The sequence below is a fragment of the Schistocerca cancellata genome, chromosome 1 (assembly GCF_023864275.1).
Source record: "Schistocerca cancellata isolate TAMUIC-IGC-003103 chromosome 1, iqSchCanc2.1, whole genome shotgun sequence".
Taxonomy (NCBI): domain Eukaryota; kingdom Metazoa; phylum Arthropoda; class Insecta; order Orthoptera; family Acrididae; genus Schistocerca; species Schistocerca cancellata.
Window position 1 is genome coordinate 537487211 of NC_064626.1, and position 16036 is coordinate 537503246.

At 41.5% G+C, this 16036-nt stretch overlaps 1 protein-coding gene across 16 annotated transcripts in view; it reads left to right on the forward strand.

Annotated features, from left to right (window-relative positions):
- Window positions 1-294: 294 nt before the first annotated feature.
- Window positions 295-16036, forward strand: part of LOC126179628 (calcium/calmodulin-dependent protein kinase type II alpha chain) — a 1032354-nt gene continuing 1016612 nt past the window's right edge. For all 16 annotated transcript variants that reach the window (XM_049924622.1, XM_049924624.1, XM_049924625.1 and 13 more), the window contains exon 1: window positions 295-442. In XM_049924622.1, the coding sequence (XP_049780579.1) occupies window positions 378-442 (65 nt within the window). In that variant the 5' untranslated portion in view covers window positions 295-377. The remainder of the gene's footprint in view (window positions 443-16036) is intronic.

Consider the following 16036-nt stretch of genomic DNA (forward strand, 5'->3'; position numbering starts at 1 on the left):
AACATCAAGCATATTTTCAGCAGTAATAAATTTACAGGCTTCTTATATGTACCCATAATCTGTCAATAACACGGCTTTCATTTCGCGCCAGATTCGAACAAGCGCGAAGCGCGAGGCGTCGTCGATACGTTGGTAGCCCTGGTAGTGACACTGATGTTTTACTATCTGTTTCATGTCATAGAGTGAAAAACTATGTAAAATACAACGTTTTAAATTGTTTTAGAATTATTTTGTTGACAGCTTTCAACTGAAAAGTAACTATGCTCTCTTCCTAATACATCAGTTTGAGTTCAGTATTATCGATTACTACTGTACCTTCAGTTGCGCAGCGTAGTGTGTTCGTTTTCAGTAGTGAAGTAAATATTGTAGTTTTCGGTATGGCTGCTCCAGCAGCTTGTACTCGATTCAGTGATAACTATGATCTGAAGGAGGAACTAGGAAAGTAAGTAACATTTTGGAGCTTTATTTCGAATATAAGCCCGAATTATTCCAAAATATTTAACCCGCCACTGATTGGACTGGGCAGAGAGGCTGAGGCAGACGACACTTCGCCTCGTCCGTGGGGTGCTGAATACCCATCCACGAGAGTTCTTCAAATAACCTTTCGAAATATATATGCGCTAAGGTTGTAAAGGGTCTCATTAATTTCTTGAGAGACACACTAGATCATCACTGTTTTCGCTTTTTTCTGGTACTATAAACTGTCATATAACAACATGAAGTGTCAGATTCAATCAATAATCGTAAGCTCAGCCGCTCTTTTCAGTACCTCACAATGTTTCCACAGCTAGCGAAAACATTGTAATAAGTATCTTGTATTGATAAGTATTTTGTATTATAAGTTGATAATGAAGTTTCGATCTTAAATTTTTGTGGTGTGTGTTGCGACAGTTGCAGCAGTTGTCAAATTTCTTTACACAAGGGATGCTTCGTAATATTTAACATATTCTGCACAACGAAAGCTGATCAAAATAGTTTTATATGAAGTATTAAGTGAGCACTACTTATGTCTTCACGCCAAATTTTGTTGTTTGTTTCCGCGTCGAATTTAATGTGCACTTAATCTCTGTGTAAACTCAGTAAAACTTATTCAAGAAAAAGTTCTGAATCGGAAAGAGAAATGCAAGCGAGAAGCAAATAATAGACAGACAGAACAGCTTCAAAATGAATACATTTTATGACATATATAAAACTGCCGTCTTGCAGCTTCTGCATTCGTCAGTCATTTAAGTTGTACACTGAAAGTAAATTTAACAATAGTAAAAAGAAAAAGAAAAATCAAGCGTACATTGTTTCAGAAACACCGAGCGCACATGCTGTGGTCGTTAGCAGCAGTCGTGCATATTTGGGAAAGAATGCCCTCAGCTGCAAAATATAAGACAGCCTGTGTTATTTTTTCCCGGCGTCTCCATTGTACAATAATTCACAAGGCATGCCAATGGACTCACACGCAGTCGGTTTTATGCATATGAGAAAAAAATTGCACCACGATGGTGTCATTGATTTTCTAGGGGGACTTTGATGTTTTAGGCCTCTGCAGAAAACTTCAAAATATGCTGTAAACATTGTGCTGATATAGAAATTTCTTCGTATGTTACTTGTCAGGCAGATTAATGTGTGAATTGACACCAGTCGTGGTTTGCGCAGTGATTTAGTAATTTTAGGCAGTATATTCTATACGTATAGAAACCACGTAAGAAATAGCTGAAGCGAGGTTTCTATCGAACCGATGGCCCATAACTCTTTTTTATGGAGCTATTTTAATATTTTTACGTGACTTCTCCAGACATTTTGTCAGTACATTATTTTTTGTGTTGTGAGTAATACAGTGTATAAAAATAAAACTAATTATCGGTGATTTCTTGAGTTGAAACGTAATGAAGCACAAAGATAAACCGAATATATTTTTACAGGCAGTTTTATTCTCTGCGTTTGCAAGTTGCAGTGTTTCTTTCTTTTTGTTACGTCAGACTTTCTTCCGACAGTCATTTTTTGATGCAGAGCAGATGGTAACTGTGTTTTGTAAAACCAGGTACGGATCAAAATGCAGTATGACATGCCTGATGATTGAGCTCACAAAGAACCGAAAAAGTTTTATTTAGACTGCTTTTTACCAAACGAGTACTTCCCCCGCTCTTTACTGTAGTCAGAATCGCCCAGAGTTACTTCACCGAGCAGCATCACAGTACCATCAGCGGAGTCGACGTCTAATCGGTTTTATCTATAAAGTTACGACGACAACCCTTCGCAGAAATATATAATGTGGTAGTTTACTACAAACTATTGACGTAGTCACATATCATAAAATAATATACAGATCGATTAGGTCTCAACTTTTCTCTGTGCATTAACCAAGAAAGTTCAACAGAAAATGGCGCGAGCAACGCAGTGGTTAAGAAAACATGGATGGACTGCCAACAGGAATTAATAGCTCAATGACGAATTGTTAGAGAAGCTGCCTCTTCTTTTCAACGATCACAGGCCCTGTAGACCACGCGCTGCATCAGCGATCTGATTTCATCTTCTTTTGTTTCTCTCCACCCTGCGGGGATTTCTAATACTCCATGTCCTTCTCTGTTTCATTTTTCCATCGTGTGCGAGTTCGGCCCAATTGTCTTGTTGCTTGCAGAGTGCCCTCAAATGCCTTCTTAGGAATTCTGTTGGTTTCCATCCTAGCCATATGCCCAGCACAGAGCAATCTCCTACTTTTTGTGGACAATAATGTGTTGCTTCATTATCTGATAAATGTCAGTGTTCTTTCGAACTCTCCAGATGTCATTCTCCAAGAGGGGTCCCCAGATTTTTCTCATCACTTTTCTTTCGAAACCATTCAGTTTTTCTCTTTCTTCCTTAGTAAGCGTCCAGTTTTCCGAACCATGCAGTACTACTGGACAGATGAAGGTGTTATATATTTTCATCTTTATGATGATCGACAAAGCTTTACTTTTGAGTAGGTTGCTTAGAGCGTACAGACGTCTTGACCCTGAGACAGAAGCTTATACCACAAAAAAGTGTGTCGTCTTATGTGATGGCCCTGACAATATCTGCCTGCACAACGACGGAAAATCATCAATGATTCGCGCGGCTCCTCCCGTCGGAGGTTCGAGTCCTCCCTCGTGTGTGTGTGTGTGTGTGTGTGTGTGTGTGTGTGTGTGTGTGTAAGCCAAGGGACCGATGACCTCAGCAGTTTGGCCCCATAGTAACTTACCACTAAACTACCTACCGTCAATGATGTTCCACTAGAGCAGATTTCCATTATAAATGTGGAATACGTAGTAGACCCTCCCTGCCCCTGAAAACACACAAACACACACACACACACACACACACACACACACTGCGGTTTCGAGAAAAGATTTTTGTGATTTAGGCAGATGCCAAAACTGCAATACATCAGTCTCACATCCTCTCTCCAGTCAAAAGTAGATTGCGTTCAAGCTGGAAAGAAATCCATTCTGATGACTTCGTATAGGTAATGCTCTATGCACAAATAATACCAGCTACCAGGAGATGCAATCTATTGTGCAAATTACTGTACCACGCCGTCCCACATAGTTAGTTTCATAACTCCAGGCCGGTACACAATGTATGCTGAAGTCTGTCATGGCGAGATTTTGCAGAAGCAGATGTTCTTAAGTGGTTCACTCTGAAACTTTACTTCAGAATCAGTACAGCTATTCCCCATGTGTGAAACGTTCGAATGTTTATCTTCCTTGCTTACATGCTCAGTTCTATCGGGCATTTCTTACTGTATACAAGTAGAGATCTTGGAGGAATGACACATTACACTGGATTAAAAGGTAGTGGTTCATTGTGTTACTTAAGGCAGATTTTGTAACACTGAAATTTTATGGATTCGATAATTCTAAAGACGATTTTACAGCTCTTCTCAACATCTACATCTACATTTATACTCCGCAAGCCACCCAACGGTGTGTGGCGGAGGGCATTTTCCGTGCCACTGCCATTACCTCCCTTTCCTGTTCCAGTCGCGTATGGTTCGCGGGAAGAACGACTGCCGGAAAGCCTCCGTGCGCGGTCGAATCTCTCATTATTTTACATTCGTGATCTCCTCGGGAGGTATAAGTAGGGGGAAGCAATATATTAGATACCTCATCCAGAAACGCACCCTCTCGAAACATGGACAGCAAGCGTTGCACTTTTAAATAATGTATGGAGGTTTACGCACAGCTAGGTGCTACCGAGCAAGTTGAGGCCGTGATCGAACGCTGGACTCTGGTTGTAGAGAAAGCTAACTGGCATAATCCTCGGTCCGGTCGCTGCAACTCGTGGTTTCGATGGTGTCTTTGTACACTTTCGTCGTCGTCGTCGTCGTCGTCGTCGTCCCCTCCCCCCCCCCCTCCCCCCCCCCCCCCCCCCCTCGCCCTACCCAATCAGACTAAGCTGTTGGCGTTCTGTTTCCAAAAATTCCTCGCTATTGACGGAATATAGATAGCTAACATTGACTTAACAACCAGAAACGGGTGGCTCTGCAACCTATATGCTCTGGCAATATATGTAACTAACGGAAATTCTGCGCCAGAGACTACTCCGCAATATATCGTGAAACAAGAACACGATATAGGTTGCAACGGCTGCCGGTGACAAGTGCGTTGGTTGTGGGATGTTAGGCTGGGCAGCCTCCCTGGTGCTATTAGAGAGGAGGCTATATGATGGCACCGTGTGTAACATACTCCCTTCTTTTGTTATCACCATTCAGTACATCACTACACTGCACACGCGCTCGTCACTGCCATCCACACGATGCAAATTCCCACGTCCATTGGGGCTGCGGGGACAGAACTGCAAACCACTAACATTATGCCCTTGCCGAGAAAGCAATGTGGCAAGAAAATTGTCTCGTAAGATAAACATTAATGTACACACCTTTTTGCACTGCCAGTGTACCTTCGAACGCCTGGAAATACGCTCATTGTGTGGCCAGATAAGATACAAAATGCAGCCGTACCAAGAAGAAAAAGAGAAGAAATAAGTCTGCGGGAAGTCCTTACCAAAAGAAGGGACATCATAGCGAGATATGTGCCAAAGTATCCAAGAATGATTAACTTGACACTTTAAGAGGAAGTTGAGAGGAAAATGGCTGTGGGAGATGAGAATTAGACCATATAAAATACGTAGAGCATGTCAGAGATAGTAAACACTCAGATATGATTAGGTTGGTAAAAGATGGAGGAGATGGATGGCGTCATCAGGTCTGTTGAAAGGCTGAAAACAAATACGAAAATCCCTTTTTTAGTCATCAGTCTTCTGATTAGTTTGATGCGGAACGCCACAAATTCCACTTCTGCGTCAACATCTTCATTTCAGAATAGCACTTGCAGCGTACGTCCTCAATTATTTGTTGAATATATTCCAGGCTCTGTCATTCGGTACAGTTTTCCCTTGTACACCTCCCACTAGTACTATGAAATTATTCCCTCATGTCTTAGCACATGTCCTATAATCCTGTCCTTTCTTCTTGTCAGTTTCTTCCATATGATCGTTTCTTCGCTGATTCTGCGGAGAACCAATTTATTTCTCGTCAGTCAGTAGCCCACATTTTGGTTGAATGCCCCCTTCTTTTGGCTCTGCGTGCTAAGTACAGACTCCCCCGCACTTTACCTTTGATGTTGGCTGACGATTCCCGGATGGTCGACATGGTTCTCGGTTTCCTCAGGGAAAGTGGGTTTTATTCTCAGTTCTAAGGTTTTTAATCTCTCCTGTGTTGGGGCAGGGCGGTGAGTGTTGGGGTGTCTCCCACTGTAAGTCGTGTTTGGAGATTCCCGACTCCCCTCCCTAGCCGAGATCCTCTTTTCATCCCCTTTTACTCTGTTTCTATCATTTTTTTAGGGTTGATTAGTGTCCTTTTCCCATACGCACTTCTCCATTTTAGCGGTTGCACCTTTTAAGTCGCAGGTGGTCTTGCCTCTGCTGCTTCCGAGGTGGCATGTTTCCTGCCTCTAGATAGCGTAGGGTTCGCTCTCTTGCTGACTTACCTCATTTTGTTTTTACCATTGACAACATGACTGCCCTTTTACATTTTTTAGCCTTTTCCCCTTTATCGTTCTGACTTTTCTGAGATGTCACACTATCGGAATGGAACACATTTGAAACACGGGACTGATGACCTAGCTGTTTGGTCCCTTCAACCCCAACCAACAACAACAATATTTCTCGTCAGCCCAACTGACTCTCAAAATCCTTCCGTAGCACATCTCAAACGCTCCGATTCTCGTATTTTTCGGTTTTCCCACAGTCCATGGTTGTGTGCTCTAGGCTCACATTATCAGAAATCTCTTCCTCAATTTAAGGCCTGTGATGGATATTAGTAGATTCGTTTGATCAGGAATGCCTGCTGAGCTCGAGCTAATCTGCTTTTTATACTCTCCTTGCTTGGTTCAGCATTTTATTTTGCCTGAAAGGTTGCAAAATTCCTGCACTTCGTGGTCACCAATCATAATAAATTTATCGCTAATCTCATTCCTTCTACTCCGTGATACTTGAGTCTTTCTCCGGTTTACTCTCAAACTATATTCTATACTCATTACACTCTTCATTCCATTCAGCAGGTTCTGTTCTACACCTTCCCTAGTACAGCTGTGTCATCAGCGACTCTTACCACTGATTTCCTTTCACCCTGAATTTTAATCCCATTGTTGCATCTTTGTTTTATTTCCTCATTGCTTCTTTGACTTATAGATCGAACACCAGGGGCTAAAGACTGCATCCCTTTCTTATACCACCGAGCGGGGTGGCGCAGTGGTTAGACACTGGACTCGCATTCGGGAGGACGACGGTTCAATCCCGCGTCCGGCCATCCTGATTTAGGTTTTCCGTGATTTCCCTAAATCACTCCAGGCAAATGCCGGAGTGGTTCCTCTGAAAGGGCACGGCCGACTTCCTTCCCAGTCCTTCCCTAATCTGATGAGACCGATGACCACGCTGTCTGGTCTCCCTCCCCAAACCAACCAACAACCTTTCTTATACCCTTTTTAAGCCGTTCTCGTTCTTTCAACCTCATTGTTCTCTCTTGGTTCCTGACGTATTCCCTATAGCTTACTCTTATTTTTCATAAATTTCGAGCATCTTGCACCATTGCAAACGGTTTCTGTTTTTTTTTTTCTTGTCGTGCTTCCGTTGTCAAACGCAACTCCACAGTTCCTCTCCGGTGCCTTTACATTTCTTGGAGCTATACTGATTGTCCTCTAACAGATTCTCAATATTTTTTTAACCATTCTGCTGTATATTTTTGTCAACAGCTTGGAGGCATGAGCTTTTAAGCCGATTATGCGATTGTTCTCCCACGTATCTGCCCTTGCTATCATCGGAATTGGGTGAATGATGTTCTTCCGAAAGTATGATGGTATGTTACCAGTCCCATAGACTCTATACACAAGTTTGAATAGTCATAGTTCGGTTGCCATTTCTCACAATCATTTCAGAAAATTTCAGTGGAATGTTATCCATCCTTTCTTCCTAATTTGATATCGACTCTTCCAAAGCCCTTTTCAATTTTGACACTAACACTAAATCTCCTGTCTCCGTAGCTGGAAGCTTCAACGTTAGGCGCGTTATGGGGCCACTTAGGGACATGGCTGCCAAGAAGGGAAAGAAAACCAATGTGCACTCCGTGTGTTTACCGAGTGGAGTCATTCCAAACGTGGAACGGATCTTCCCAGATGCCATGAAAAGCACAGGGTGCAGCCAACTGCAGGTGGTGGCTCCCATCGGTACCAATGATGTATGTCACTTTGTATCCGAAGAGATTCCCTCTGGTTTCGAGCGGCTAACAGAAGTGTTAAAGGCTACCAGTCTTGATTGCAGGATGAAAGCACAGCTGACCATTTGCAGCATAGTGGACAGGACCGATTGCGGACCTCTGGTACAGAGCCGAGTGGAGGGTCTGAATCAGAGGCTCAGACGGTTTTGCGACCGTGTAGGCTGCAGATTCCTCGACTTGGGCCAAAGGGTGGTTGGGTTTCGGGCTCCGCTGAATAGGTCAGGTGCCCACTATACGCATTGTTGCGAAGAACCTAAGAGTGTTCCAAAAGCATAGGATGGCGGTGGCGTCTTTGTTACTGTTTGAAGTAGTTTATGTTGTGAAATTGAAGTAGATAGTTCCTGTGAGTTAGTATGGGCAGAAGTCATTGTTGGCAACCGGAATAAAATAATAATTGGGTCCTTTTACCTACCTCCCACTTCAGATAATACAGTTGCCGAAAGGTTCAAAGAAAACTTGAGTTTGATTTCAAACGTGTACCCGACTCATACGATTATAGATGATGGTGACTTTAATTTACTCTCGATTTGTTGAGGAAAATACGTGTTTAATTCCGGAGGTTCGCATAAAACATCATCCGAAATTGTGCTAAACGCATTCTCTGAAAATTATTTCGAGCAATTAGTTCATGAGCCTACGCGAGTAGTAAACGGTTGTGAAAACACACTTAACCTCTTAGTAAAAAATAATCCTGAGTTAATAACGAGCATCGAAACAGACACAGGAATTAGTGAACACAGGTTTGTCGTAGCGAGACTGAATATTGTAATCTTCAAAGCCTCCAAAAATAAATGCAAGATATACCTATTCAAAAAAGCAGATAAAAGATCACTTGACACCTTCCTGAGAGACAATCTCCACTCCTTCCAAATTAATAGGTGTTGACCAGACGTGGCTTGAATTCAAAGAAATAGTACCGGCAGCAATTGAGAGATTTCTACCAAATAAATTAACAAACAACGGAGCTGATCCTCCGAGGTTCACAAAACGGGTCAGTACACTGTTGCAGAAACAACGAAACAAACATGCCAAATTTAAACAGACGCAAAATCCCCAAGATTGGCGATCTTTCACAGAAGCTCGAAATTTAACGCGGACTTCAACGTGAGATGCTTATAATAGTTTCCACAACGACGCTTTGTCTCGAAACTTGGCAGGAAATCCAAAGAGATTCTGGCCGTATGTGAAGTATGTTAACGGCAAGAAACAATCAGTGTTCTCTGCGCGATAGCAATGGAGATACTATCGAAGACAGTGCTGTCAAAGCAGAGTTACTAAACACAGCTTTCCAAAATGCCTTCACAAAAGACGACGAAGTAAATATTCCAGAATTCGAACCAAGAACAGCTGCAAATATGAGTAACGTAGAAGTAAATATCCTCGGAGTAGTGAAAACTTAAATCACTTAATAAAAGCAAGTCTTTTGGTCCAGGCTATATACCAGTCAGGTTCCTTTCAGAGTATGCTGATGCATTAGCTCCATACTTAACAATCATATAAAACCGTTTGTTCGACGGTAGATCCGTACCCAAAGACTGGAAAGTTGTACAGGTCACACCAGTATTCAAGAAAGGTAGTAGGAATAATCCACTAAATTACAGGTCCATATCATGCAGCAGGATTTTTGCACATATATTGTGTTCGAACATTATGAGTTATCTGGAAGAAAACTGTCTATTGACACACTATCAGATGGTTCAAATGGCTCTGAGCACTATGGGACCTAACATCTGAGGTCATCTGTCCTCTAGAACTTAGAACTACTTAAACCTAACTAACCTTAGGACATCACACACATCCATGCCCGAGGCAGGATTCAAACCTGCGACGGTAGCGGTTGCGCGGTTCCAGATTGAAGCGCCTAGAACCGCTCGGCTACACCGGCCGGCTTGACACACTGTCAACATGGATATGGAAAACACCTTTCTTGTGCAACAGAACTATCGCATGAAGTGTTGAGTGCTATTGACAAAGGATTTCATATTGATTCCGTATTTCTAAATTTCCGGAAGGTTTTTGACACTGTAACACACAAGCGGCTTGTAGTGAAATTGCGTGCTTATGAAATATCGTCTCAGTTATGTGGCTAGATTCGTGATTTCCTGTCAGAGGTCACAGTTAGTAGTCATCGAGTAAAACAGAAGTGACTTCTGGCGTTCCCCAACGTAGTGTTAAAGGCCCTTTGCTGTTCTTTGCGTGTATAAACGACTTGGAGACAATCTGAGCAGTCGTCTTAGGTTGGTTGCGATTGACACTGTCACTTATCGATTAGTAAAGTCATCAGAAGATCAAAACAAATTGGAAAAAATTTAGAAAAGATATCATTATGGTACGAAAATTAGCAGTTGACTCTAAATAACGGAAAGTGTGAGGTCATCCACATGAGTGCTGAAAGGAATTCGTTAAACATAGCTTACACGATAAATCAATCAAATCTAAAGGCCATAAGTGCAACTAAAGACCGAGGAATCACAATTACGAACAACTTAAATTGGAAGGAACTCATAGAAAATGTTTTGGGGAAGGCTAATCAAAGCCTGCGTTTTATTGGCAGGGCACTAGAAAATGTAACAGATCTACTAAGGAGACTGCCTACACTACGCTTGTCCGTCCTCTTTTAGAAAACTGCTGCGCGGTATGGGATCCTTACCAGATGGGATTGACGGGGTAAATCTAAAAAGTCCAAAGAAGGGCAGCACGTTTTGTATTAACGCGAAATAGGGGAGAGAGTGTGTCACTGAAATGATACAGGATTTGGAGTGGACATCACTAAAACAAAGGCGTTTATCGTTGCGCGGAATCTTCTCACGAAATTGCAATCACCAACTTTCTCCTCTGAATGCGAAAATATTTTGTTGATATCGATTTACAGAGGGGAAAAAACTATCACCACGCTAAAATAAGGTAAATAAGAGCTCGTACGAAAAGATATATGTGTTCGTTTTCCCTCGCGCTGTAAGAGATTGGAACATTAGAGAATTGTGAAGGTGGTTCGATGAACCCTCTGCCAGGCACTTAAATGTGATTTATCAATGTAGATGAAGATGTCTTCCATACCAATTCCAGTTTCTGTCACGTCAGCAGATATGTCCTCTCCCTCGTAAATGTTTCCATGTGCTCTTTCCATGTATGTACCCTTTCCTCCCCACATTCGCATTGCACTCTTAATATTATGGCCCTTGCTTTTAATTTCAACGGATATTGTTGTGTCTTCCCTGTGTGCTGAATCAGTCCTTCCGACGACCATTTCTTTTTAGATTTCTTCACATTTATCGTACAACCAATTCGCCTTGGCTTCCCCGCACGTCCTATATATTTCATTCGTAAATGACATATTGCTGTATTCGTGGCCTTCCTTGAACATTTTTGTACTTCCTTTTTCGATGATCAGTTGCTGTATTTCTTCTGTTACCCTAGGAGTCTTCGTAGCTACATTACATTAATACGTGTTCAGTAGATCATGAATGCCGGCCGTTTGTGGCAGAGCGGTTCTAGGCGCTTCAGTCCGGAACCGCGCGACCGCTACGGTTGCAGGTTCGAATTCTGCCTCGGGCATGGATGTGTGTAATGTCCTTAGGTTAGTTAGGTTTAAGTAGTTCTAAGTTCTAGGGGACTGATGACCTGAGATGTTAAGTGCCATAGCGCTCAGAGCCATTTGAGATCATGAATACGAGCTATCGTAATGATGTGGAACGCGTCAGGTTTACATAAGGCTACATGGAATAATCCATTTTTTCTTTTTTTTGTACAATTGTTGCTTCATATCTAAAAATTCATCAACTGATTAGGAAGAGGTGTCATTCAGAAATTCTTTTAATTTGTTTTTAAATGCTGTTTAACTATCTGTCAGACTTTTAATGCTATTTTGTAAATGACCAAAGATTTTTGTGACAGCATAATTCACCCCTTTCTGTGCCAAGGTCAGATTTAACCCAAAATAGTGAAGATCATCCTTTATCCTAGTGTTGTAGCCACGCACTTTGCTATTATCTTTGTACTGGGATCGGTTATCAGTAATAAATGAAGATATGTATTGTGAAGATACTGTGAATATTCCTAATTCTTTAAATAAATGTCTGCAAGGTGATCTTACGTAGGCTCCAGCTATTATTCTGACTACACGCTTTTGTGCAATGAATACCTTTTCTCTTATTGATGAAGTGCCCCAAAATATGACGCCGTTTAAAGCAGTGAATGAAAATAGGCATAGTACGCTAATTTACTGATATCAGCTGAACTCAAACGTTTCAGCAGATCAGTGTGTTTCTTCCGATTCAATTTCTCATCAATGCACACACCCAGAAACTTTGAATGTTCTGCCTTAGCAACAAACTTCTGTTCAAAGTCTATATTCTTCAACAGTGCTATGCCATTTACTGTACAGTAGTATACTGTGTTTTCTCAAAATTTAGTGAGACTCCGTTTGCAGAAAATGGTTCAAATGGCTCTGAGCACTATGGGACTCAACTGCTGTGGTCATAAGTCCCCTAGAACTTAGAACTACTTAAACCTAACTAACCTAAGGACATCACACACATCCATGCCCGAAGCAGGATTCGAACCTGCGACCGTAGCGGTCGTGCGGTTCCAGACTATAGCGCCTTTAACCGCTCGGCCACTCCGGCCGGCCTCCGTTTGCAGAGATCCACTTATTAATTTTCTGAAAGACATTATTTACAATTTCCTTAGGTAACTATTGTCTCTTTTGGGTGTGATTACTATACTTGTATCATCAATAAAGAGAACTAGCTTTGCATCTTCATGAATACAGAGCGGCAAGTCATTAATATATATTAAGAACAATAAGGGACCTAACCTAAACCCTGTGGGACACTTTTCTTGATACCTCCCTAGTTGGAGGACTCAGCAGATTTTTGCAGACTGTTTGTACTGTTAATTTAAAATTTCTGCATTCTTCCAGTTAAATATGAATAAACCCATTTGTGCACTGCCCCACTCATGTCTCAATACTTAAGCTTATCTGGAAGAATTACCTTCCTTGTACCTACGATTCGTCTGACCACCATATTAAACTCATTAATATAGTTTAATGGCCTTGATTAGTATTGTATGGAGGCTGAAATTGTTGCTGAGGAGGTGCTGTATAGTAAAAGGGGGCAACATTGGCGGTAAATCAAACGAGTGAAGTAACAAATGCCTGAAATATTTTTGAGATAGAATGTAATCCAGCAGCTAAAGCGTATGTTTAGGTTCATATTTTCTTGGCCGAAACGATCTTTTTTTATTTCTTTTTTTATTTAATTTTAGCGATTTCCAAGATCATCCGAAATCCTTGTTAAACCACCATGTGTACCTTACTGAATAGTATTGCCATCAGAGACCACCTATCATAGCACATCATTAAAACTAACTAGTTAATCACAGTGTGGGGTGATTTAATTACGGTACTAACAGTTTCCATAAGAATCTAGCTCGGAGCTGAATGCAGGATTTCGATATGTGGGGCTGAGCTCTTGGAAATTTTGTGTCGCCATGCGGTCTCCAAATTCTCCAGAGTAAACTAAAGTGCACTCTTATTCTGTTATAATAGGACTGCAGTAGTAAGAGAATTTTCAAGACTGTTAAGTGTGTGAGCTATGTAGCAAAGAAATGTTTTTTTAGATTACGAGGAAACAGGTGGATTCGCTTGTGATATCGCTGTTTATGATATTTATTTAACAGTCACAGTTGGCGTGATGTGCGTACCGTGCAGTCAGCAATGGCAGATTTCGAAATGTGGAGCATTTGGTGTCTGTTCACGAGGTACCTGGAGAAACGTTAACCAACGACATGTGAATTCTGTCCTCAACGAATTCTCGGAGGAATCACTAATCACACACCTATTTTAAGACAGCGAAAGGAGTGGGGAGGGAGGAGAGAGAAAGAAAGAAAGAAAGAAAGAGGGAGAGAGAGATTATTCTAAGCCGGGGATAATGGCCTCAGAATAAGGTTTTAGCGAAATAATATTCCTTATTTTTTTAAAAAACCTAAAACAAACTTGTCATTATGAGGACTCTTTAGTTAGCAATGTTAATAAATTATGACTGTTGAATTCATGGCGACGTCGAAATACACTACTCCCTTATCTTCCTGTATAGCACTTTGTTGAACGGAAGTGCGTGAACGTAGCAGACTAACGTCTTTGTGACTTAGCGAAGTGGTTCCTAATTCGCGTACATTGGTGTGTTTAGTGTTCATCCACAGCTTAGTACATTAGTCAAAACAACCAGGGGATGAGTCAAGATAACCTGCTCCCTGGAAAAGAAATTTCCTCAAAGTCAAATTCGCGTCCTGCACCGCCATCTGGCCGGACAGACATACGTATGAATTTAGTATTAGTTTGAAGAAAGGCAGAAAATGTAACGGGTGTTGACTAATAATAAGCGTACCCAGAATCGTGAAATCTGAAAATTATTTCGTCATTCACTGCGAAACTAACAGGATTTCCTTTTACCCCCTTTCACCTTTCCCAGCTCATAGACACAGTGTGTTTCGAAGTCTTTGCAATTAACGTCTAGGGATCTCATACGACGTCATGGGAATCACCTTTTTTCAGACATAATGCTCTCTACTAGGCGTCCTTCTGTGTCGATTATGCCCGTAAGAGGCGGCAGGGGGTAAGCAAGCTTTGTGTTCGTATCCAATGTATTGCATATCATCTAGTCATCTGCTCCGCGGGGAAGATGATAGCCCGAGCAAAATTGAAGTTCCTGAATCGCTTCTAAAATATCTTGCTTGGCCTAGACACACTTACTCTTATGGTTTTCTTGTTAAAAATCTCTGCATCAATTTACTGTTGTAGGTAGTATGATGCACACTTGGTTATTAGACCCTGCTAGTTCGGTGAAATTTCGTCGTCCTAGGGCCGGCGAATACTGAAGGACACTTAGCGTCACAGGGAAGCGTCAGTGAACATTTTGTCCAAACAGAAGTTGGTTCCCATGACGTGATCTATCACCAAAGACTTTGAAACACCCTGTATACATAAAAGCAATGTGTGGCACGTTTATCTTACGACCAAGTCTTGCTGTTCTCAACTGTCCTACAGTAACGTGCAACTACAAAACACAACGCACGAAGTGACAGCCTATGTGTATCCCTGGATGTGACACTGCACGATGCTGCAGGACAGTTGATGAGAGCTGAACATGATCCTAAGATAAACATACCACACATCCATCTTATGTATATTTATCAGGCACAGCTGAAGATGAGATTAGAAGTATTGAAATCGATCATGGTAAAAGAAAAAAAATCAAAATCATTCAATTGCAGTTTGAGGCTAATTCATTCTTACTCTCATGAGTTTTTATTCATATTTTGTTGAGGTAGAACAGCGCCCACATTATCACCTGTCTCCAGACAATAGTGTCGTGGACAACAATTTCAGTGCGCAAAGAGACGATCAAAGAGTTGTCGCATGTCGTCTTCAGAAAGAGAGCTGAATCCTACTTCCACCTGTTGGCATAGATTGTCAAAGGATGCTGATGAGACAGATGCTGTATCAGTATGCTCCACCCTGCTCAGGGTGGTGAAGGATACGTGAAAAACCGACTGCAAAATTTGCCAGGTTCTATTTGGATTATACCCTGCGACCTCTCGATTCCTGGTATGAACTTGACTACTAGACCATAATACCCTGTATATCATTCACCAAAAGCAGTGACTTGTTATTCCATCCATTTTCTCACCTCCTTGCCATTTATACCATGTGAATGTAGATTTTACAGTTTATTCCAGTGACGACACTCTGCACTATTGATGTTCTGCGCCGGCTACTTGATTTTCTTCCCAAATTGTTTCCTTTTTCAGGAAAACATTCCAGTCTTTCTTGCATATATGGTGTTAATCAATGTCCGTTCTCCACCGATTTCTTTGAATACTGACAGATTTTTTTTTTGCTCCCATAACGTTATTGAAAAAAGAATCAGTGTGAATTAACAAATAAAAAAATGCCTCAATCTACAACCACTGAATATGCGAGTAGAAAGAGGAAAAATGGTCAAGTCATTTATTAGGAGTGCTTTATGGTATGGCTGTTCATTGTGGGCTCTTGGAAAACAGATTAGGAAAAATTAGAAGTAGAAGAGGTGTGACTACGATTTGTGGAGGAAAGTAATAAAGACGTACTTTTCATAACACGGCAAAGAACCTGATTCCTGTTTCACTATTGCCTCCCAGTCGATTTTTATGTCCTGGGGGGGTTGAGGCTGTCGTTCGCTGGCTTGTCTTTTCAGTTACTATTAGCTTCATTTC